This window comes from Lactuca sativa, chromosome 3 (assembly GCF_002870075.4).
Source record: "Lactuca sativa cultivar Salinas chromosome 3, Lsat_Salinas_v11, whole genome shotgun sequence".
NCBI lineage: Eukaryota > Viridiplantae > Streptophyta > Magnoliopsida > Asterales > Asteraceae > Lactuca > Lactuca sativa.
In genome coordinates, this window is record NC_056625.2 from 103317211 (window position 1) to 103341157 (window position 23947).

Genomic DNA, 23947 nt, shown 5'->3' on the forward strand with positions numbered 1-23947 from the left:
GGTGAGAAATCGCGTCTCTACTCGGCGAGTCTACGCACCAACTCGCCGAGTTCTTCCACAAAACTCAAAATAAAATGAATAAATATAATACCTGAAAATTCAGGATGTTACAAAAGACAATGAATTGATTAAGTAATAAAGAATTGATTAAGGTTTAAGGAATTGATGTAACATGGATGTAGAAAATTTTGTTTCCATCATATTTGTTATAAAGAGATGTATGCATAAGTGGTGTAGAAGAATTTATGAAGATTATTATTAATGTAAGTTATAAAAACATTAACTTTCATATTTAATATCTGTTATTCCATATAATCGATTAATGTCACTCAGTTTCCGACGCCGTTTTGCAGAATCTGGCCACCGATTTGCAGATTCTGGCCACCAAAATCTAGCATTATTGTTGTTAAAAAACATTCGCGACAAAAACGTAGATTACTCCAAATCACAGGGATCATTTCAACAATTTACTCTAAATGTACATGTAGTGATGTGTTGTCATGTGTTAATTGGTTCCATATTTTTTGCCCTGAATATATATATATATATATATATATATATATATATATATATATATATATATATATATATATATATATATATATATATATATAAATAATAGGCGTAACCTCGTGCATTGCACAAGAATGCATTTACGTAGTTAAAATAATTATGTGAAAAAATAGAAATATAATGAAATTTACGTTTTTAGTCATGTTTTGGGCATTAACCGAATTACCAAATAACATAAAAATCCATCAACTTATATTTTAATACTATCTAATATAGTTCATACCTTATAAACTTACTTTTACTTTTATAATATCTCATATATATCATAAGTTTTTGTATAACATTAATATAATCTACTTTTCTTATATTCGATAATATTTTTTGAATAAAATAAGAATTAAGTTGTTTTGAATGAGCTATTAATAAACAATATTGAACTAATAATATAGTCCATACCTTATAAACTTTACTTTTACTTTTATAATATCTTATATATATTATAAGTTTTTGTATAACATTAATATAATCTACTTTTCTTATGTCCGATAATATTTTTTGGATAAAATAAGAAATAAGTTGTTTTGAATGAGTTATTAATAAACAATATTGAACTAATAAACTTTGTATTACACTATTTATATTACACCAAAACATCCAAGGTTTCATATATGAACTTTCAAATATTAAACATTGAAATTAAGAATGAAGTCATACAAAATATATCATTATACATAAATGTCATCAAAAGTTTTAAAATAAGTCGATTAGTAAATATGATATTTAATTTTAATTACATATTTTGCAAGGCGTACGTTTGACTTTATGTTGGTGCGCCGAGAATCCTGTTCCTAAATTTGTACCTAACAAATTAAGGTGAATAGGAATATAAATTCGATATTACTAGGCATTAATATAAATAATTAAAAAGGGTATATGGATCTCCTACCACCGGTTAAAGACAACATACATCTCTAGTGGTATCGATTCCTATGTGAAATTGAAGTAGTCATTCTATGTACACTTTGTTTTCTAATTACATAAACAAATATGAGTAACCAGACATAAAAATGTTATGTCTATATAGAAAAATATTTTAGTTAACTAGCAAATTAAATAATATATGTTTAAGAGTTAGGAGTTTCAAAACATTAATATTTTTATTAATCAATCAATTAAGTAACACATGTTGAAATTTTTACAATCATTATTAAAAGGCATTTGAAATATTAGATTTTAAATTAATTTTGGTTGAAGTGTTTTGACCTCTATTAATATATATATATATATATATATATATATATATATATATATATATATATATATATATATATAGAGGTCAAAACACTTCAACCAAAATTAATTTAAAATCTAATATTTCAAATGCCTTTTAATAATGATTGTAAAAATTTCAACATGTGTTACTTAATTGATTGATTAATATATATATATATATATATATATATATATATATATATATATATATATATATATATATATAGAGAGAGAGAGAGAGAGAGAGAGAGAGAGAAAGAGAAAGAGAAATGGAAAGTATAACATATATATGAGTTTAATTATCTTTTTGAAACGGTACAATTACAAAAAAAATATACTTAAAATATTTAATTAAATATTTTCGAAATCACCATATATAACATATTATCAATATATTAACGATTAAACCACAATATACAACGACTGTATTACAATAATCCAAAAACAAAGAAAATATAAAAATGAATTAGTATAACAAACTTAGAAATTAAAAGCTCTAATATACTAGCATATCTCCAAAAGTGGTAATAAGACCTCAACACAACACAAAAACCTTTAAGTTTGTTTTCTTTTTTAAATTTATATATGATTTGTATGCATGTCTTCCCAAAAGATTGACCTTTTTATAGTAAACTTTTCACTAAATGCTAATTAAACATAATATAAGTTATAAAACTTTTGAGTGTTAAATCATAATTAAGAAAACGTTTAAGTTGCATTAGTTAAAAAAGGGGGTTTCAAATGCATGAGATTCAAGAAAAAATGCTAGCTTTATAAGTATATATGATATGATATATATATATATATATATATATATATATATATATATATATATATATATATATATATATATATATATATATATATATATATATAAGTAAACCCCATTATCTAGAATTTGAGGTAAGTGACTTTGCTGGGAAGCTTAGGAATTATCTTTGATATTTTTTTGAATTTTGAGGATTTTTCAATGAATTTTGTGATTTTTCATTTTCCCACTCAACAAAAAGGCATTATGGATTCTTAGTTTTTGGATCTAGACTCAATTCTTCCGACGCTTCTTCCGGAAGGAATCTTTATTATTATTATTATTATTATTATTATTATTATTATTATTATTATTATTATTTTTTGGAATCCCCTTATCTGTATCCTCTCTTTTTGATGAAAAACTCCTCCACAAATAAACCAGGTCCTTTTTATTTATTTATTTTATTTTATTTAATTTAAAGGTATGTTATCCCTCATTTAGACCTTTTTGTTCCAACTTCCAAAGCTTCTTCCCGAAGGAATTCCCCTCAAATAAAACCCATGCTTTAAAAATTAAGCAAAACGAGGAAGGTGAATTAATGTGCCACCGTTTGAAAAGTCGTATCTTCACCTACACGCTTCCTTTCATCTCCAAGACGCTTCCCTACTTTCTCACTACACTACTACGTTCGTCACCTCTCTCTACCCAACAACCCAATATTGTTTGCACCCCACATTCTAATTTACGTTTCGATAACTGATAATCCATCTGCCTCTATCATTAGTTTAACAAGCAGCTTTAAAGGGTATTGTTTGATTCGTTTTTCATTCAGCCAGGTGACTTCGTGGATAAATCTTTATTTTAATGGTGGTTTATTTTCTGTTTCTGATTCTCAGGTCCTGAAGTCATAAGGGTTTTGAAATTTCAACTGGTGATTTCATTTATTCGTCCTAATAAACTATTCCGTCATTCCAAATTTTCGTTTTTAATGAGAAATCATCTGACTATAAGCGTTTCTATTACTTTTTTTTTCAGGAAATAAATCTATAATCTGAAACCTCTCTGTTATAAGGACTCCCCCGTATATTCATCATCAACAAAGATCCTCTTGGTTTGTTTTCTGATATACTTTTTGTGTTTTCTGTCTCTAAAAAATATTGTTAATTGTTCCAAAAATTAGATTTTAATATTATTGCATTTCATAAAAGGAAAACAGAAAAAAATATACTTCCTGTTTCAATTTTTGTGTTGCTGCATCTTCTTACCCCAATTAGCTCTTCGGTTTTAGCTTTTTTCCAGCTTTTAAAATTAATATGGGGGATCGTTCTGTTATTTCGGGCAGAAAACGAGGCCCTCTAGGTTCAACTGATAGATATGGAGATAAGAAGCATAAAGCCATAATTATGCTCAACTCAAAAAAAGAAGTAATGAATGATAAAACTGAAAATAAAAATATTGTCATAGGAGATGTATACCACCGGAAGCAGTATAGAAGAGAAGCCATTATAAGATGGAGGGAAAAAAGAGGTAAATGTCCTATAATATGTTCTCATTTTCTTGACAAGAGGCAGTATAGGAGAGAAGCTATTATAAGATGGAAGTTAAACAGAAATAATCATACAAGTGCATCGAAGTTTGCCATTTCTATTTCTGGTGAGACCTCAAAAGTATTTTCTGATGTTTTAATTGACAAGAACCAATACAAGAAAGAAGCTATTGAACGATGGAAGAAAAAGAAAAGTAAACGTACACCGAGTTGTTTGGCTTATGACAAAGCAAAACGAAATACAACTGCTTCAGCTGAGACGTCGGCTATTTCGGGTCCACCTTTGGATCTACTTCCGAATGTTTTAATGGACAAGAAGCAGTACAGGAGAGCAGCCATTAACAGATGGAAGAAAAAGACAGCTAAAAAAAGAGTTTTATTGCCAACGAGTTGTTTGGCTAATGATAAAGCATTAAAAAAATCAATTAATGTAGGTAAGACGGGTTATATGAGAAGACAGCTTAATAATAGGATAGGCAAACATTTGTTACAACAAGTCCCCTTTGCTTCTGATGTCCTTCCTGACGTCCGCCGTTGTCGTTATTGTGATGCTGTCAAATTTTATTCAGAAACAGCTAATTTTTGTTGTCTAGATGGTCGTGTTGTTTTGTCAAATAATGAGCTCCCACTTTTGATGCAAGATCTATTGACTTCAACATCAAAAGAAGCTATCTCATTTAGGACATATATTAGAACATACAACAACCACTTTGCTTTTACTTCTTTTGGGGTTACAGCAGATAATGAACTCAGTAAAAGAAATAAAGGAATTTACACTTTTAGAGTTCAAGGTCAGGTTTATCATTTTATAAACGACTTGTCGCCTAAGGAAAATGATTCCAAAAATTTACAATTGTACTTTCATGACACTGATAATGAGTTGGAAAATCGTTTGTCGGATTCTCCGCGCTTATGTATAGACTTGATTGCGAAATGTGTTGAATATCTGAAAGATAATCCGTATGCTCGTTTTTTTAGAAATTTAAGGGATGTTCCAAACTTAGATGAATGTAAGATTATTCTTAAGACTATTCCGGGACAGGATCAAAGGGTTTTTAACAAACCAGAAGTTTCTCAAGTAGCTGCTATTTGGATTGAAGGTCAAGAGAACGGAGAACACGGTCGGAGAAGCATTGAAGTTAAGTTACACAGTGACTGCTCCAGGAGTGTTCAATATTACTATGGTTGTTACGATCCTTTGCAATATCCTTTGATGTTCCCATTTGGAGAGCTTGGTTGGCATCAACATATTCCCAAAAAGAAAGACGTTGAAAGGGGAAATGGAAGGAATGTTGTTTCCACAGTAGAAAAGCTTATCTCACCTGTAACTGCTACCAGTGCTGAATACCTTTTGGATATGGAAGAAAATGGTAAATATTCATTTTCACTTTTTTCTTGTTGCTTCTATCTATCATCATTATGTTTTTTTATTTATTATTTTTTTTCACAGTTTTGGCCAAGAATTCTGAAAGTTCAAAGTATGTTTCGGTTAGGGAATATTATGCTTACAAACTTCAAATTCGTAGGCATGATAAATCCTACTTGCTGCAATTTGGTCGGCTGTTACAGCAATACATAGTTGATAGCTATGTTAAATTAGAGACACAAAGATTAGCTTTTTTTAGGACACAACAAGCTGATATACGACAAGAGTTTTTACAAGGAATTGTAGATGCTATGGCAAGTGGTGAAAGTGAAGCTTCAGCTATTGGTAGACGTGTCGTTCTACCAGCAACGTTTATTGGTGGAACAAGAAATATGAGACGGAAATATATAGATGCTATGGCGTTAGTCCAGAAATTTGGTAAACCGGACCTTTTTTTGACCTTAACATGTAATCCTAATTGGCCCGAGATTAGACAACACATGATGACTCATGAAGAGACACATAACAGAGCTGATTTGATTGTCAGGGTTTTCCACGCAAAACTCGAGTTGTTCAAGAATGAAATTTTAAAGAAAAATATCTTTGGAAAAGTAGCTGCCTATACTTATGTCATAGAATTCCAGAAGAGAGGTTTGCCACATGCACACTTTTTGCTCATACTTGAACATGATTTTAAGATGTACGAACCTAAGGAGTATGATGAGATTGTTTGTGCTGAATTACCAGATGAACATTCCAATCCTCATCTACATAAGATGGTTGTGAAACACATGCTTCATGGTCCATGTGGTGACCTAAATCTAAAAAATGTTTGTATGAAAAATGGAACTTGCAAGAACTCATATCCAAAAGAATTTTGTCATGAGACAACTCAGACTAATGCTGCATATCCTACATATCGTAGACGTAATAATGGAGTTAGTGTCATAGTTAGGGGTGCTAAACTTGATAATAGATGGGTTGTTCCTTACAATGCTTATTTGTTGTGTAAATTTGATTGTCATGTTAATATAGAAATATGCTCTACAATAAAAGCTGTAAAATATATATATATATATAAATATATATGTAAGGGATGTGATAAAATAAGTTTTGCTGTTACTTCTAATTACAATTCTGAGTGTATAGATGAAATCCAACAATTTCAATCAGGTAGGTGGATTTCTGCTCCCGAAGGAGCATGGAGAATATACAGATTTCTTTTAGGTGATATTAAACCAGCGGTTATCCATTTGGCTCTTCATTTGGAAAATTATCAACCGATAACATTCAATAAAAGACAACGATTGAGTGATATAACAAAAAATCCTGATCGCAAAAAAACAATGCTTACTGAGTTTTTTTTAACAATGCTACAGATAGATATGCACAAAAACTGAATTTGACATATGTGCAGTATCCAGATCATTTTACATGGAAAGCTGCCAAGAAAATGTGGTCACCCAGACAATCAGAGAGGTCAATAGGCCGAATAGTTATTGCACATCCGAGCGAAGGTGAAAGATATTACCTTAGGATTCTGTTGTCAAAAATCCGTTGTCCTAAATCATATGATGATTTGAAATTTTTTAATGGACTCAAAGTTGCCACGTTTCGAGAATCGGCGTTGCTCCGTGGATATTTGATTGATGACAATAGTCAACAGTTGTGTTTGCAGGAGGCATCCATTTTCCATATGCCATATGAGTTACGAAGACTATTTGCAACCATCCTTGTTTACACGTGTCCAAATAATCCCCGCCAACTGTGGTCATCTTTTGAAGACATGATGTTAGAAGATCTTGTAAATTCCAACAAATACACACATAGAGAGGCGAGAAAGCATGCGCTACAACAGGTTGATTTCTTCCTTCAATCAATTGGAAGGCAGCTTCATGAATTTGATGTGCTACCCCATGATTTTTTGTACAATGATTTACAGGATGAAACAAGAGATATTAGAGCAGAAAAAAGTATAATTGTATCTGAGGCTGATTTGAGAGCAATAGAAAACTTGAATGAAAAACAGAGAATAGCATTCAATGAAATTATTGAAAGAGTCAACTGTAAGAAAAGTGGAGCATTTTTTATAGATGGACCAGGAGGTACAGGAAAAACTTTTTTGTATAGAGCATTGTTGGCAAAGATTAGATCACAAGGTGACATTGCTCTAGCTACTGCCACATCCGGTATCGCTGCATCACTTCTTCCTGGAGGCAGGACAGCTCATTCAAGATTTAAAATTCCACTTGATTTGGCAGAAGGATCAACCTGTAGAATTAGTAAACGATGTTCCTTAGCGACTTTGATCAAGAGCTCCAACCTAATAATATGGGATGAAGCTCCAATGGCGAAACGTTCAGCAGTTGAAGCTTTAGATGACTTGCTACGGGATCTTATGGACTCAACAGAAATTTTTGGAGGGAAAGTAGTTGTTCTTGGTGGAGACTTTAGGCAAACACTTCCAGTAGTACGGAAAGGAACTAGATCTGAAACGATTGCTGCTTGCCTTACAAACTCTCCGCTATGGCGATCACTCTCTCAGTTACGGTTAGAAGAAAACATGAGAGCGTTACTAGATCCAATGTTTACTGATTTTCTTCTGAGAATAGGTGATGGCAAAGAAAATTCAGATGACAATGATCTTGTAAGTATACCCTCACAAATGTTGGTTGAGAACAATGATAACATCGATGGTTTAAACGTCCTTATTAAACATGTCTATCCAAATTTATCTGTAAATTCATTACACAACCCTTTGAACTTGAATCGAGCAATTCTAACTACAAAAAACATTTTTGTTGATGAAATCAATGATATTTTGATAAAGAAATTTCCAGGAGAAGAAGTAGAGTATAATAGTTTTGATGAAACACTCGATCCAAACGACCAAGCTCATTATGAGGATCTTTTGCATAGTTTGACTCCTAATGGCATGCCACCGCATAAACTTATTTTGAAGCATAAAACCCCTATCATTCTTTTGAGAAACATGAATCCTACAGAGGGACTATGTAATGGCACCAGACTATTTTGCAAAGATTTTAACAGGAACCTGATACGTGCAGAGATAGCTTTTGGAGATTTTGCTGGAAATGAAGTTTTCATTCACAGAATCCCTTTGCAGCCAACAACTGGTGATGAATACACTATACCATTTAAGAGAATTCAGTTTCCAATCAGGCTATGCTTTGCAATGACTATTAACAAAGCACAAGGGCAAACATTAGATTTTGTGGGCGTGTACCTGAAAGAACCTGTTTTTTCCCATGGCCAGCTCTATGTAGCCCTATCCCGATCCAAAAAAATTGAAAATGTGAAAGTCCTTATCAAACAAAATAATTCTTCTACAGAGACAATAAAAACAAAAAATATCGTTTATACGGAAGTATTGGAACATGCCAAACACCTTCACAAGTATGTATCTATTAATATAATATGGTATCTAATTTTCATTCGTAAGAAATTTTTAATGTGCATTACTGATCTTTACCTTATAAATTGCAAATGAATAAGTAACAGATTAACTCGCATAGGAAATTACTAATTATTGTTATTTTCTTGCAGCTAAAACACCTCAAATTAAATTTGTCCTGTTAATATAGATTTCAGATTTCTCGACAAAAATGATGCCTACAAATCGCTATCAGGTATCCTGGTTTTTTCTCCATTCACTTTTTAACATTTGGGTTTTTTTAAGTTTGTTTTAATGACTTCTTGGATTGGGCTTTTATTTTATTGGGCTCAAAATTAATTTAGCTTTTCGTCTGCTCCTTTTTTTATCTTCTAGAACCTACTTACATTGTAAAAAACAACATCAACTCCTCCTCACAACACGTGGCCTCTCCTATTTCCAAGTTCCTTCTCTTGCTGCCACCTTCACAGCTTTCTGAACTTGTACTTCTAGAAACCCACTTTTAAAAACCCAGGTACTTTGTTGTCTCAATTAAATCATGTACATTTGAATTATCCGGTCTTCTGCCTCTTCTTTTCGATCTACATACCAGGTATTTATCTTTTCTTTAACATCATCTGTCGCACAGATGAATGCATGTTTCTTTGTATTAGTTTTTTTTACTCCTTCCCTGCAAAAAACATCGCACAGATGAATGCATGCATGTTTCTTAGTATTAGTATTTTTACCCCTTCCCTGCAAAAAACATTGCACGTTTAGCTTTATACTTCCATTCAACATTTACTTTTCAAATTTTTTATGCATGTCGATTTCTGGTCGCTTCTTTCCCGTTTATTTGACCCCGGTTTGCAAAACGACTTTTTTTATCTTTTGTAAACCAAAAATTCTTTTCATCTACTCTCAAAGAAACAATGGACAATGTGCTTTCTACCCAAATTTCTGGTTCAAAGTTTTTTTTTTTTACCAAAACTAACAAATGGACAATGTGCTTCTTTGCAATTTACATACAGATATTTATCTTTTCTTTAACAGTATCGATCGCACAGATGAATGCATGTCTATTAGTATTAGTTTTTTTACCCCTTCCCTGAAAAAACAAATGCACACTTAGCTTTATACTTCCATTCAACATTTACTTTTCTAATTTTTTTTATGCATGTCGATTTCTGGTCGCTTCTTTCCCCACTACTGGAAAACAGGCTATACAGTACACCCACATCTAATACGGTTGTAAATAAAAACCGTATTAGAAAGGGCTAAATAAATATAATACGCCCAATTACAACATCTAATACGGTTAATGTGTTGTACTAGAAACAAGATCAAATACCTAAATAAAATACGCCACATTTTGGAATAAAGTACGGCTCAATACCTAAATTGAATACGCTGAATAAGTACTCAGCTTCCTCAGCTTACAACATCTAGTACTCAGCTTCCTCCTCCTACACTTCTCCGCCCAACCCAACACCTTAACACCACCCTTCCTCCATCTCTACACCACTAATCGGTCCTTTATCTCTATCTCCCCTGTCGCAACACCATCATCACCGGCCAGCCTCGCCTCGCACCTCCAATAATTCAACCAACCCACCACCGGACCATCATCATCATACGGCAAGAGCTTTGATTTCTGTTTTTGCAACGGACAAACACAGGCAAAAATACAAAGGAACTACAACTATTTCACGATGGATAAGGGAGCGTCTGTGATCGAGATGCAAAATCAAATGGTAGGATCTCTATTTTGAAAACTTATTGTTTAATTTTAACCAAATGACTTTGGAATCCTAAAATTCAAACACCCACTTGTTAAAATCAATTGTAATTAACATGAACATTGTAACTAACAGAGACCACATTCCCTTTTTCATCAAGCCTGTCAAAATATCTGAATAAATGAATAAAACACTACATTCAAAAAATTTGTTTCTATTTTTATGAAAATAAACCCAATTTACCCTACGTCTATAAATGAAAAGAATGTACTTATAATCATAAATATAAAATTAAGGACTTATCTTAAACATAATATCTAGTTTGAAGTTAAGAACTAAACATACATTGAGCAAAACCACATGATTCAATCCAAATGAAAAAACAATCTAAACATATATGATACAATATATAACTTAAACACATGACACCCATCCAAATCAAAATACCAAATCAAGAAACCAAATCAAATTATCACAATTGAAAAAAAAAAACAAACATTTATCTTTTCATATATTTTCACAGTTCACTATAACAGTTGAAACCCAATACCCTAACAATATAAAATAAGAAGAAAAAAATAACATTTTACCATTTGATATAAGATTTTCCTTTTTTTTTCTTTTTCTAAACAACATGAGCAAGCAAACCTATAAACACTAGTTAATATCTCTTGCTTAACTTCCCCTATCATGACAGTTTTGTCCCTCCTTCCCCATTTACACCTTTTACCAATTTTGCCCTTGTCTCCTTTAATCGATTCTTGTACTCTTTCTTCCATATTTCAAATCTATCTTTGACCTTCTTAAACTTTTCCATTTGTTTGAGATAAGGCATCTGTTGTTGTTGTTGTCCAATAATGGTTTTAGCATCATCATCAAAATCATGTGTTTTTTGATCCAACTCCTTTGATAGATGATCCGCCACCACCCCACCACCATTGTATTCCACAAGAGTTTGAGTTCCTAAAGAAATGTTGCTAATGCCATCCCCCCTGAATCCCCTCCCCCAAAACTCTTCTTGGCTACAACCAAACTCTTCTGCACCATTCAACAACAAACCATATGGTAAGTAAACTCACTTATTTGTAAAAGGGTATAAAGGTAAAATCACTTGTAAAAAAAGGATAATAATGTAAATTCATTGGTAAAAGGGTAAGAAATTAAACTCAATTGTAGAAGGGTAAAGTCACTAGCCCAAACCAACTAAGGTTAATCACAAGACAAAATTCCAAATTGTAAAAGGGTAAAATGGTAAAGTGACCTGTAAAGAAGCAATCTGTTTTTGCCAAGTTTCCTCCACAGACTTCATTTTAATTTCATGTTTAGACCAATGTGTTTCAAATTGTTTAATTTGGTCCCTCAAAGCTGTATTTTCTTGCTCCTTTTGAGTCAGGGACATGTCTCCCTTGATGATCAGCTTCTGCAGCTCTATAACATCCGAGGGCATAATCGGAAGATTATCTTGCAACATACCCTATATACAAAAAAAACAACCATTTTGTTATTATAATTATATTTAGTTTCTAAAATAAAATAAAATTACCTTTGTAGACATCTTCCAGCTGCAGACATGGCTAAAATATCTTCCTTCTTGAATTTTCACCATGAATAACTGCAAACAGGTGTAACAAAAATTCAAATTTGGACAAAATAAAAAAATAAAAACGCATTTTTTACTTGATTGCAATGTGACAACTCCCGCCATTAGTTCACGGAAATCACAAACAATTCCAATTCCGATTCCAATTCCAGAAAAGCCCTTCCCCACCTTATTTTCCGTAACTTGTTTTCTTAATTTCTTCAAAACCAAAAACTGTTCTTGTCGGAAATATATTTTGATGTACCAAAAACTGCATTAAGGCCGCTTTTATGATACCTGAAAAAGATATCCTCCACTCTGAAATTATGCTAAAAAGAATCTAAAAAAAAGTAGTTAATCAAAAAAAGGAAAAGGAAAATGAAAAAAAATAAAATAAAAGTGTTAGATATTAATATCAAACCTAGCTGAACTAATTTAGAAGTAAGTATTACTCTCTCCCCAAAATTATTGTCCCCAAACAAAATTATTGGAATCTTAAAATTCAAACACCCTCTTGTTAAAATCAATTGTAATTAACATGAACATTGGAATGAAAAATACTACTTAACAGTCCTTGAGTATTGCACGCTCTTGGAGCTGTACGTTACTGAGAACAACCGACCCATTGATAGAACAGATAGTTAATATTTATATTTTATATTATATTATACCTTTTACATTGTTATTATTTTGTGGGATGACTCTAATCCTTTCTTTTTGTGGTATTTTATTACACAGGTGTATCATGAAACTTGGATGTATGGACTACCATGGGCTAGCAGTGAATATGTACATAACCTCAAGAAGTTTCTTAAAGTTGTTGAGGATCGTCGGGTGCATAGAGGAGAATGTTACATTTGGTGTCCTTGTAAAATGTACCAAAATTGTAAAAGGGTCTATGATTTGGATGTAATAGAAGAATATATGATATGTGAAGGATTTATGAATCTATATACGTGTTGATCACAACATGGCGAGTTATTGATTGATCACAACACAATTGATGTCGAATCTAATTATGATGATACAGATGATTCAGAGGATGACATCCATGATAACCTACCTCCATTTTCTATCGGTATTCCATCTATGAATGTTGATATTAATGACGCTGCTTACTTAAGATCGGACCATAACGAAGGATCATATGTTGAAGAAAGGTAATAAACCCTTTGTTTGATCTAAAACTAAAAAATATAATTTAATGTAAATTTGAAACATATGAAGATAGTATTATGTATGTATTTAATACATTTTTGTTTGCAGCAACACAGACGACACGACACTGGAGGACAATAACAGTGATAATTGCAGTTGAGGTTCTTCATGGGGAGATTTACTATGATTGCATTATGAAAAACTTGTGTAGTATCAACATGATGCGAGGATAAAAACTATGTTGAGTTTTTGATGTTTATGTCACATGTAATATGTTCTATATTATACAAATTCATGTTTTAGTGATGAACATTAATCTTTGTTCATCACTAAATGCTCAATTGCTCATCACCTTCATTTCCCCTTCTTCCTTTTATGAATTCAAAGAGAAAAATATAATATTGATATAATTATTTGATAAATATATTTAATTATTTTACTTTTTAATATGTTCATTTTAATTTTTAATATGTTCATCTTGGTTCGGCATCAATTTTTTTCACATGATATTAATATATTGAAATTGCAATTACATTCCCTTTTATTAAACAAGAAACAAAAGAAAAAAAAATAGAATTTTTTTTGTCCTTTTTACATATATATGAACGTGAATCCCATTTTTCTTTTATATGGATTTGTATATTGAAGGGGCCCATCAATAGCCCATATGAGCACATATTCAATTCATCATCGGTCAAAAGTAAAAATTGCAAACTTAACAAAATTGACCCAAAAGTCAAAATTGCAATTACGTTCCCTTTTGCGTGTACTTGTTTGCTTATCACGAGAACGACGAAGCCTTCGCCTTCAGCCGACGACGCCTCCGCATCCGCCTCTGGCCAACGACGCCTCTGCCTCCGGTCTTCGGTCGAAGACACAGACGAAGTCTCCTACTCCGCCCTACAGCCGCTTCCGCCTCCTCCTTTCACGTTGTTTACAGGTACGATCGGCCTTCTTTGATTAATGTTCTGTTTATGACAATGTCTTCTTTAATTAATGTTGTGTTTATGCAATGCTGCTTGTTGGCTAGGAGTCGATAATGGTTATACTGTGTAAAAGTATAAATGCTACTCAGTTGTTGGTTTATTAGACCATAATCAGTAAAATTTCTAGTAATCGACAATTTCAACTGGTCTATGATATCATAATCATATTAATTTCTAGTAACCTACTTTTGGAGGGTAGATTTAAACTACTGTATGATTTAGTAAGCACACGAGTATTTACACATGATTCCATTGGGTCACTAGCAGTAAAGTCTCCACTTTGTTTCTTTACATTTACTCCCTCGGTCTGTATTTCAGCTATACTGTTAAACAACTTAAAATTACATAAATCTCCCTCCATTTTATCTACATTCTTGCCTTTACATGGTTCAAACTTCACATTAGTTTTCACATCAGAAACATGTTCCACACTAGAATCATTATCAGAATGTGGTGATTCTTTATGGAGGGTAATCTGGTCTTTTTGTTCTGGACTGGTGATCGAAGTAGAACTTTCACTCTCCTGTGATAACTTGTCAGCTATGGATGCCAACAAGTCAAAGAAACAAAAAAATGTGTCAATATGAATTTCAAAAATGTATTTGTTTTCCATCAGTGAAACAAAACTTTTGCATAGTTTTATCCCAATTTATTTTATATGGTTTACAATCTTGATTGCATCAATAGTTGATAGAAAACAAACAAATGGATGGAGATATTTAATATTACCTTTCCAGTTTCATCTCTGATCTTATTTAGGACACCAAACACACTATATATATATATATATATATATATATATATATATATATATATATATATATATATATATATATAGTTATAAACACATCAAGATTACAACAGGCATTACCTCAAGCATTCCGCTTTTAACGGAATATATTGACACAACCCTTTGTAAGCTCAGGATGTTGATCTAAATCAACTCTTTTTCCGGTGGCAACCAAATGGGCAAAATAGTCATTTTGCACTGTACATTATAATACAAATTGATTAGCATGACCATATTAGGGACCTCAGATAACAAAAGGGAACTTGTTAGTCTCGCTATTATGATGTTAGATTTGATGATGCCATGTTGGTAGTTTAGGCTGTCAGTTTGAGCAGCACTGCAACCAGGTTGGCACTTGAGGTTTCCTTTATTAAATCGGGTATGAAATTATCACATTTTTTATTCCCTTGTGAAATGATTCTGTTTGTGTTGTGATACAAATTATCCCCAGGTTGAACATCATCAATTCCAATTGAGAATCCACCGAGCACTGCATCAAAATAATCTCATCATACACTTTCACCAAACATCTATTCAGAGCTCACAACTTCTCCTATAGTAGCAGCCTCACTTGGGCAGGAACTTAGGATTGGCTCTTCAACGTTTTCCTCAGGTAATATTTGTCAAAATTCAGTTCCACATAACATGCATTGTTTTTCTTGATTATCTGAGGCTAGAAAACAAGTAGTTAATGTTATTTGATAATTAGTAAACTCTTTCTATCTGTTTTTCATATCTTCTTTGCATGACATGATTTCTCCTTAATGTCTCTTCAGATATCATTCTTTCAGAAAAATATTCAAGTAACTGATTCACAAATACAAGATATAATCATATAATATCAACTTTCTTAATGTGAGTAAATGAGTAAATGACCATTTTACCCTTCTGTAAGTAAAAAAGAAAAGTGAATAGGAGAAAAGATTTCTATATCTTTGCACAAGATTCCAATTTCAATTCATCTTCTGTGTAATCTTCAATCACATTGATCCTTTCAAAATTTTCTGTCCAGGACCAAAAGATTCAGAGACTATTCCAATCTCATACGTATATAATCCTTTTAGTGCAATCAACAATTGTCTGATTGGAGTGTGGTTACTACGTTATGAACTGGATGCATGAGTTTGTACTTTTTCGACAACATGGATTTCCGAATGTAAGTATATTGTTAGATATTTTTTTTTTGCATTTTTGTTTATTGTACTAGTGGGTCACCTTTGTTAAATAACAAATTTTTTATCTTAATTTGTTTGTAGAACATTTGGAAGGACAAAAAACCATTTTCTAGTGAGGAATTGGATGAACGTGTTAAAACATGGATGAGAACTTTTGAAGATAAAGTGAAGTCTTTTTCAAGTTAACGGTTAGTTGTTCTATATACATTGTTATAATTGGTTATGTTTTTCAAAAAACCATTTTCTAGTGAGGAATTGGACGAAAGTTTTTTTATGGAAAATGTGATATATAAAAGTAGGATGCTATATTTTGTGTTTTATTGTGGAAGTTTGCAGATTTCGAGTTAAGGAGGTTGCTGTTATGGAGGTACACAAACATCCCTTGTATTTCATGTTGTATTTGCTCATATTTTTTATGTTGTGGAGAAGTTTTCACCCTTACATTGCTATAGATGAAGGTGTTAATGGCAGGAATGTCCAATAATTTGAGTTTTCTTCATTAAAAGTTATTTGAGATTTTGAATCCTAAGTTTTCTTGTTTTTATAGGCATACACTGAATTAGCCACAAAGGGGAAAGAGAGGTCAGATGTGTGACATTAACAAATTTAAGAATGTTTTTATGTTTAATGAACTAGGTATACAACTTTTAGATTGTATAGATTGTAGTATGAAAGAATATTAATGTTTTTATGTTTAAAGAACTAAATAGTTATTGTAATTTTTTTTTTCTGTTTTTTAAAATTAAAACATGATCAGTGATGCCCCACTTCTTATGGTTGGAATGGAATCATATAGTAGGTTTGTATTTTATGGAGATTGATCAATTGGTTACAATTCACATGCTAAAAGCTTTGCAGAAATTAAAGAGTTTGTTTTAGTTAGAATAGTTGGAATGGTGATCCATGTGTTCCACAGCATCCATGGAGTGGAATTGGCTGATTAATAAGGCTGGAATGCAAAGCCAGAATGGGCTGGAAAGTCTGGAATGCAAAGCTAGGAATAGGAATGAATAAGACATCAAGTACAGTTGTTTATTGGTGTATTAGATGTGTATATATGGCGTATTAGATGATACTTGATACATCAAGTACGGTTGTTTTGGTGTATTAGATGTTTATATATGGTGTACTAGATGATTGTATGTAATGATTGTATGGGATGGTATAAGATACATATAATACGGTTAAATAGCCGTACTTTATTATGCATGTAATCTAATACACCCCTCTACTAGTACGCCTGCTATGTACGTACTATATTCATAATTTCAACCGTACTCTATTAACCTTTTTCTAGTAGTGCCCGTTTATTTCACCCCAGTTCACAAAACGATTTTTTTTTTAATTATCTTTTGTAACCAAAAAATCTTTTCATCTACTCATAAAGAAACAATGGACAATGTGCTTTCTACCAAATTTCTGGTTCAAAGGTTTTTACCAAAACGAACACTTTTGCGTATATTTCTTCTTTTTTTGGCTGTAAATAAAAAATCCGTCCCACTTTATAACGGTTTTCATTTTTTTCTCAACATTACGTTTTTAGCAATGCATCTAAATTTTTAAGGTTCTAACCTAGCAATTTCATGAGGTTTATCTTCTTAATGTTGCTTATGAAACTGCCTAATTCGTTAAACTCCGTGTTTCTTATCGTTTTTACCTTTTCTGGATGTAACTATCTACGTTTCTTACGGTTTCATGTGCTATTTCACTCTTGCATGGGTATGTGCATCTCATATGGAACGATTTCACTAACACCTGACATCAGCTAGACGATATAATTAGTTTGAGTTGTATTAGGTAGAAACAAACTTCATCTTCATTCGTGAAACAACATGCAGGCAAGTACTATGGATAGAGATCAGTGGCAAATCTTGGACATCACCCCATGCCTGAAGAAAAAATGGACAGTGCTTATACAAGTTTTAGAACCTGGGCACAAAGAAGATAGCAAAGTTGGCGGCAAATTCAGAAAGCTCTTACTCGTAGACTCTCAAGTACAGACAACTTTTACTTCATATTTTTTGTTTTAATAACTAATTCTGACATCTTAATTTTATGTACCGTCAAACAGGGGACACAAGTCACTGGCATGATCTATACCAATCATGTCAAGTTTTTTGAGAACAGTTTGATGGCATATAAACGCTACCATGTATCAAATGCTGTCCTAAAGGCAACGGAACCTAAATTTCGTCTCAGTTCATATGTCTACTCATGGACATTCAACACTAACACACTTGTTGAAGAATACCCAGAATCTGTTCCACCTCCATTACAATGTCAATTCCAGTTTACCCCTTTTAGTGAATTGCACAAACATGCTGAAACTGAAACTTACCAATGTAAGAGAAACTGTTCAAAGTCACCACTATAACAACTGCAAATTATAATCTTAATACTTACACATATCTTTCCACAATTACAGGTGTCAGAGGTGTTGTTATCAAATGCTTCCCGACTGATGTAATATCTCAAGAACCAGATCTGAAAACAAAAAAATATGTGATTATCGTCAATGAAGAGTAAGTACTAAAAAAACCACCTCCTCCTTTCACCAAGATTTATTATTTAACATACGTTATTATCATATGACATTTGATGTATCTACACTCCTGTCATATAGAAAAAAACCAGTCATACTTTCTTTGTGGAACTCAATTGAGAAGAATGAAGGTCGTTTGCTGGATCAAATATGTGAGACGGGACCACTAATATTTGCTATGCGTGTCAAAGTGACTACCTTTAACGGTAATTAGTTTGCCTGAGTATTGAAGATAATAACACATCATATACATTATCAACTACACAAAACTTACTTACACTCATTAACTCACTTTCAATTCAGGTCTATCATTAAGCACGAGAATGGGCTCTGCAATCATGATTAATCCACCTGTGACAGAAGATCTTCAGCTGCAGAAATGGTTTCTTTTAACAAAAAATTATAATTTTATCAAAACTTGTAAGTGAAACTAACTATTACATTTATGCCACAGGTACAATAAGAACAAAACAGAACTTAAGGAATTACTTCAAAAGAAAGCGTACAAAGACACTGAGATTTTACTTCCATATCCAGAAGAGAAAGACATAGTTCCTATCGCTAAAGCAATCGCAAACTTCAAATATGTAAGTATTGACAATGAATGAAGCCTAAAAAGTAATATTCTTTAATCATACTAAACACCATATAATTAACACCTTTTTTTTTCAAACACAGCGGAAAGCAACATGGATAAGAGGCAGGCTGCGTTTACCAACCCAAGATAGAAGCTTCTCACACACACCATGTTCAAATTGCTTAAAATCAGTTGAAGCAGACATGAACTGGAAAATCAAATGCCAATCATGTAAAATGGACTCCGAGATACAAGTAATGTGAGTGTCTCTTCATTATAAACTAAGATTCAATATATATATATATATATATATATATATATATATATATATATATATATATATATATATATATATATATATATACACACACACACACTTACAAAATAATAACCATATCGCAGCTTGAGAGCTACAGTTGATATTGATGATGGAACTGCATCAATTCGTGTATGTATATCAAACCCAGACATCCAAAAGTTCATTCCATTTACACCAAATGCAGTGAAGGAGGCTGAAGATAGTGTAAGTCGAACCCACAATAATTATTTTTTACAGCAACCCAGTGGTTATCAGTTGAACTAACCAACTACCTTCAAACAGGGAAAGGATATGCACGATTTAATAGCAGCATCCATTCAAACCATGTCAGTTGTTGGATTCATACGTTCATCTGAGACAACATACAACCAACAATCTACCACAAGAATTAGTATTGTTAAAGCACACAAGGTCACAAACAATGCATTTCTGGCATCAACTGTTGCTGCAGAAACACAGGGTTCCAAACAGCCACACACCCTCGGTCAAGGAACATCCAAAGAAGAGGCGACACAAACCCACACATCCAACAACACATACCCAGCAGCCATTGGTAATGAAGCAACACAAGAACTGAAACACCCACCAACAGTTAGTGAAGGAACAAGCAAAGGAGAGCCCCCAAGTGAAGGAGCACTTAAACGAAAGCATCCACAATCTGAAGCATACAAGGAGACAGAAAGTTTGGATGGTAAAACACCAAGGGAAACCAAGAAGATTAAATAAACATGGAAGGAAGAACCCATGTCCCAAGTCTTTTGCGTTTTGAAAATCCATCGTAACTATGTAGCAAAAATCGCTGATGGCGGACCATCCTTGAAGATAGGAATTCGCAAGATCTTTACTTTTTTGTAAATCGCTTCAGTTGTTTGTCTTTTAAAATGTACATGCATGTGAAGCATTATGTTGTCTAGAAACATCAGACCTGTAAAGGCCATCCTTCAAACTAGGATCTCGCAACACCTTTTGTTTAATTATGTAAACCGCTTCAACTGTTTAAGTGTTTGAAATATTGCTGTGAAGCAATATGTTGTGTACAAACATCATATCTGCAAATAAACTGTGCTACTTTCGTCTCTTTTATTTCATATTAGTCAAACCTTTACATTTACTATCATCATAGCATTTTACTTTCTACTTTCCACATGTACTACATTGTGCTCTCAAATATCCACTAAAATGTAACAATATGAACTTAAAAGGCTTTTGGAAAAAAAAATTAACGAATTAACTTTATAAACTTTATATTAAACTTTCAAATTTTCATTTTTTCCAAATAAAACCCCTTAAAATCTACGTTTAAGGAACTTTATCTTTCCATTACCAACTTATGTGTCATCTGAAGGAGATGGGGTCGTTTTGTCCTTTGGCATACTTATCATCAATCGACTCTCTATAAGCAATCCTTTTCGTATGCAAAAATAAAATGTATATGCTCAATATTGTACTTTAATTTCTCACCTGACATACTCACAATTTATACTTCTAAAATCAATTTTAAATTGTAGGGTAATACTCAATGATGAACGCACATATATAAGTTATACATTGAAATTCCATAAGTTATAATAAAATTAATTAATTGGTCTACTCTACCTCAATTCACCATTTCGAACCTTCGCAAAAGAAACGTAAATTACAAATTTTTTTTAGTTGCATTCGTTTATGTTCCTTAGGCCATTTCCAATGAATTAAACCTATGAAGAGTTCTATGAAATACTAAGTAGGAAAGAGAATGTATATATTTACTTCAACTCTAAAAAAATTCATAAATATTCATTACATTTTTATTAAACCGGCCATTCAACTCTAAATTTTTCCTCCGATATATTATATTCACATTTATTTTATTAATCTCTCATACAACTCTGATCATAGATGTCCTTATACATTTAAACACGTACAATTAGTAAAAAAAACATTTATCAAATTGAAAATCCAATTCACATAAAGTCCACAAAATATAAGCGAGACTTACCAAATTGAAAATCCAATTCTCATAGAGTCCACTAAGCGAGAATAACACCTAGAACTTCTTTCTTCAAAGTCTACCTTCTTGACACGTTTACCTTCTTCCCCACTCAAATTTTAGAAAATCGAGGAAAGTTCAGTCTTTTATGAGAACTATTCATCACAAATACTCTTAGATCCACATCTCTTCTCTCAAATCGCCTCTTCCAGGTACTATCCGTAACCCTAAATTACTGAATGTGTTTACTTATATGTAACCATAAACTTTCCCAGAACAATTGTTTTGCGTTATTTTTTATTTATTTATTTCGTGTATACCTACATTATCTGTTCTTAGGTTCACTTCAGTAAGTTACAATTTCTTTGACATCTGTCTTCTTAAAACAGTTTGGGGGTTCTGGGGGAGATAGGCAATAACATGCATGCAACCTGAGTCGACATAAGTAATAAAAATACACGGTCACATCCTCCTCTATGAAAAGGTAGGTAGTACAGATTATTCTTTTTCACAAAATTAAGCAAAAAGTAAATAATTGTTTTGCTTCTTGATGACCCATAATGCATGCGAATTATGGATTGAATTCTATTCTTGATGTGGCAACATAAGGTCTATCTTTTCTTGCTCTCTCAATACCTCTGCCAACATGCTATTATTATGTATTGTTATATTTATCAGTTTTTTCAACATAAGTTATAACTTTGTGAAATAGCCTGGGTTTACTAAAAACTGTCACTATCTTCATAGCTGAAGGATCCTCAACAACTAAGGGAAAAAAAAAAAAAAAAAACAAACATAAACACCATGTCAAACGTACTGGATATTACCCCAGCACTAAAAACAGAATGGACTGCCTTGATCCAAGTTTTAGAAGTTGGGCACATACAAGAAAACATAGGCAGAGAAGAACTAAGACATCTTCTATTTACAGACTGCAAGGTACATGCAACATTCTTTTCACAATCTACTTTTCAATACTCATTTCTTACATGTGGAAATTATCACTTAAAACAGGGGACAAAGGTGTTGGCTATCATCTACGGCTACCATCTCCCACTTTTCAAGCATACTTTCAAACCGTACAAACGGTACTACATATCAAATGCAGTCATAATAAAAGTTCAAACACAATTTGTTATCAGCTCCTATAAATATTCGTGGTCACTCAACAATCGGACTCTCGTTCAACCATATCCTGAGCTTAAACCCCCTGTATTGCCATGTCACTTTCAGTTTACCCCTTTCACCCAATTGCACAGACATGCTGAAACTGACAATTACCAAAGTAAGAAAAACTTTCAAAACTCAAAGATTTATTACATTTACTTTCCTTTTATTCGTGATGAAATTTCATTTTTCAAATCGACCTCTGGTGAAGTATCTTAAGACATTCCACTTCCTATTATTCTGATGGAAGTAAACCCAATAATGATGCCAAATAGGAGGTCTACATCTTTACATCAATTTTTTTTTTAAATAATGTTTCCAAATAGTTTTAATGAAATAACATTCTATTTTTATTGTACTCCAAAAACACAGACATAAGGGGTGTCGTCATCAAATGCTTTCCAAGTGAACAATTACATGACGGATCAGAGCTATCATCAAAAAGAGACATCATCATCGTCAACGAAGAGTATGTGAATAAATAAAACAACTAACCCAAAACAAGAATATTTGTCACTTAATATTAGCCAATTGCATATCATATACACCACATGATAATTAACATATCTGAATTTTAATCGCTCAGGAGAATACTTCTTCTACTTACGTTATGGAATTCCTTTGATGACAATGAAGGGTATGCTCTACAGAAAATGACTACTACACCACCAATGATATTTGGAATGAGATTGAAAGTGATCACTTCCAACGGTAAGTATAACTCACATCACAAAACAACAACACAACATATAACCTATCAAATCATTAACTTAATTCCAATACAGGTCTGTCACTTACCACAACAATGGGTTCTGCAATCATGATTAATCCACCAGCGGCGAAAGATCTACATTTAGATAATTGGTACATTCTATATTTTAAAACTTTTAACTTTTGCTGCTACTTATAACAACATTATATACTTATTTGTACATCACAGGTACAATGAAAATGAAGGAGAACTGGAACAGTTACTTAACAGAAAAACTTACAATGAAAGTGATCTTTTATTCCCCATTCCACAAAAAAATGACACAGTTCCTATCGCAACAGCAATTGAAAGCCTAAAAAGTGTAAGTAATTACAACTACAAAATGACTTAAA

The 23947-nt window shown here is 32.3% G+C and overlaps 6 protein-coding genes across 6 annotated transcripts; 5 read left to right on the plus strand and 1 right to left on the minus strand.

Annotated features, from left to right (window-relative positions):
• The first annotated feature begins 2969 nt into the window (after positions 1 to 2969).
• Positions 2970 to 6849, plus strand: LOC128132643 (uncharacterized). Its single transcript, XM_052769344.1, has 4 exons — positions 2970 to 3341; positions 3433 to 3467; positions 3572 to 5452; positions 5533 to 6849. The coding sequence occupies exons 3-4, from the start codon at positions 3850 to 3852 to the stop codon at positions 6846 to 6848; spliced, it is 2919 nt and encodes a 972-aa protein (XP_052625304.1). The 5' UTR covers positions 2970 to 3341; positions 3433 to 3467; positions 3572 to 3849; the 3' UTR covers position 6849.
• A 52-nt stretch (positions 6850 to 6901) lies between these two features.
• Positions 6902 to 8959, plus strand: LOC128132801 (uncharacterized). Its single transcript, XM_052769775.1, has one exon. The coding sequence runs from the start codon at positions 6902 to 6904 to the stop codon at positions 8957 to 8959; it is 2058 nt and encodes a 685-aa protein (XP_052625735.1).
• A 2722-nt stretch (positions 8960 to 11681) lies between these two features.
• On the minus strand, positions 11682 to 12162 carry LOC128132644 (myosin-2-like). The gene is made up of 2 exons (XM_052769345.1): positions 12125 to 12162; positions 11682 to 12055 (listed from the first exon to the last, which is right to left on the minus strand). The coding sequence occupies exons 1-2, from the start codon at positions 12134 to 12136 to the stop codon at positions 11795 to 11797; spliced, it is 273 nt and encodes a 90-aa protein (XP_052625305.1). The 5' UTR covers positions 12137 to 12162; the 3' UTR covers positions 11682 to 11794.
• A 4864-nt stretch (positions 12163 to 17026) lies between these two features.
• Positions 17027 to 18795, plus strand: LOC128132802 (uncharacterized). The gene is made up of 3 exons (XM_052769776.1): positions 17027 to 18263; positions 18341 to 18611; positions 18695 to 18795. Exons 1-3 carry the CDS (start codon positions 18102 to 18104, stop codon positions 18793 to 18795), a joined length of 534 nt encoding a protein of 177 aa, XP_052625736.1. The 5' UTR covers positions 17027 to 18101.
• Positions 18796 to 18872: 77 nt separating this feature from the next.
• Positions 18873 to 20777, plus strand: LOC128125906 (uncharacterized). Its single transcript, XM_052770058.1, has 6 exons — positions 18873 to 19017; positions 19115 to 19193; positions 19266 to 19398; positions 19490 to 19647; positions 19791 to 19911; positions 19990 to 20777. The coding sequence occupies exons 1-6, from the start codon at positions 18990 to 18992 to the stop codon at positions 20431 to 20433; spliced, it is 963 nt and encodes a 320-aa protein (XP_052626018.1). The 5' UTR covers positions 18873 to 18989; the 3' UTR covers positions 20434 to 20777.
• A 1703-nt stretch (positions 20778 to 22480) lies between these two features.
• LOC128132803 (replication protein A 70 kDa DNA-binding subunit B-like) lies at positions 22481 to 23946 on the plus strand. The gene is made up of 6 exons (XM_052769777.1): positions 22481 to 22615; positions 22691 to 22961; positions 23216 to 23312; positions 23430 to 23554; positions 23629 to 23707; positions 23784 to 23946. The coding sequence occupies exons 1-6, from the start codon at positions 22481 to 22483 to the stop codon at positions 23944 to 23946; spliced, it is 870 nt and encodes a 289-aa protein (XP_052625737.1).
• Position 23947: the final 1 nt, after the last annotated feature.

What these genes read in the sequence shown, in the direction of transcription:
- LOC128132802 (XM_052769776.1), top strand. Translation starts at nt 18,102, where the DNA reads ATGCAGGCAAGTACTATGGATAGAGATCAGTGGCAAATCTTGGACATC. An exon ending in TCTTACTCGTAGACTCTCAA is followed by an intron (nt 18,264 to 18,340) that starts GTACAGACAACT and finishes ACCGTCAAACAG; the next exon opens with GGGACACAAGTCACTGGCAT. An exon ending in TGAAACTGAAACTTACCAAT is followed by an intron (nt 18,612 to 18,694) that starts GTAAGAGAAACT and finishes CCACAATTACAG; the next exon opens with GTGTCAGAGGTGTTGTTATC.
- LOC128132801 (XM_052769775.1), top strand. Translation starts at nt 6,902, where the DNA reads ATGTGGTCACCCAGACAATCAGAGAGGTCAATAGGCCGAATAGTTATT.
- LOC128132643 (XM_052769344.1), top strand. Translation starts at nt 3,850, where the DNA reads ATGGGGGATCGTTCTGTTATTTCGGGCAGAAAACGAGGCCCTCTAGGT. An exon ending in TTTGGATATGGAAGAAAATG is followed by an intron (nt 5,453 to 5,532) that starts GTAAATATTCAT and finishes TTTTTTTCACAG; the next exon opens with TTTTGGCCAAGAATTCTGAA.
- LOC128132803 (XM_052769777.1), top strand. Translation starts at nt 22,481, where the DNA reads ATGTCAAACGTACTGGATATTACCCCAGCACTAAAAACAGAATGGACT. An exon ending in ATCATCATCGTCAACGAAGA is followed by an intron (nt 23,313 to 23,429) that starts GTATGTGAATAA and finishes TTAATCGCTCAG; the next exon opens with GAGAATACTTCTTCTACTTA. An exon ending in GATCTACATTTAGATAATTG is followed by an intron (nt 23,708 to 23,783) that starts GTACATTCTATA and finishes TGTACATCACAG; the next exon opens with GTACAATGAAAATGAAGGAG.
- LOC128125906 (XM_052770058.1), top strand. Translation starts at nt 18,990, where the DNA reads ATGCGTGTCAAAGTGACTACCTTTAACG. An exon ending in GATCTTCAGCTGCAGAAATG is followed by an intron (nt 19,194 to 19,265) that starts GTTTCTTTTAAC and finishes TTTATGCCACAG; the next exon opens with GTACAATAAGAACAAAACAG. An exon ending in CAATCGCAAACTTCAAATAT is followed by an intron (nt 19,399 to 19,489) that starts GTAAGTATTGAC and finishes TTTCAAACACAG; the next exon opens with CGGAAAGCAACATGGATAAG.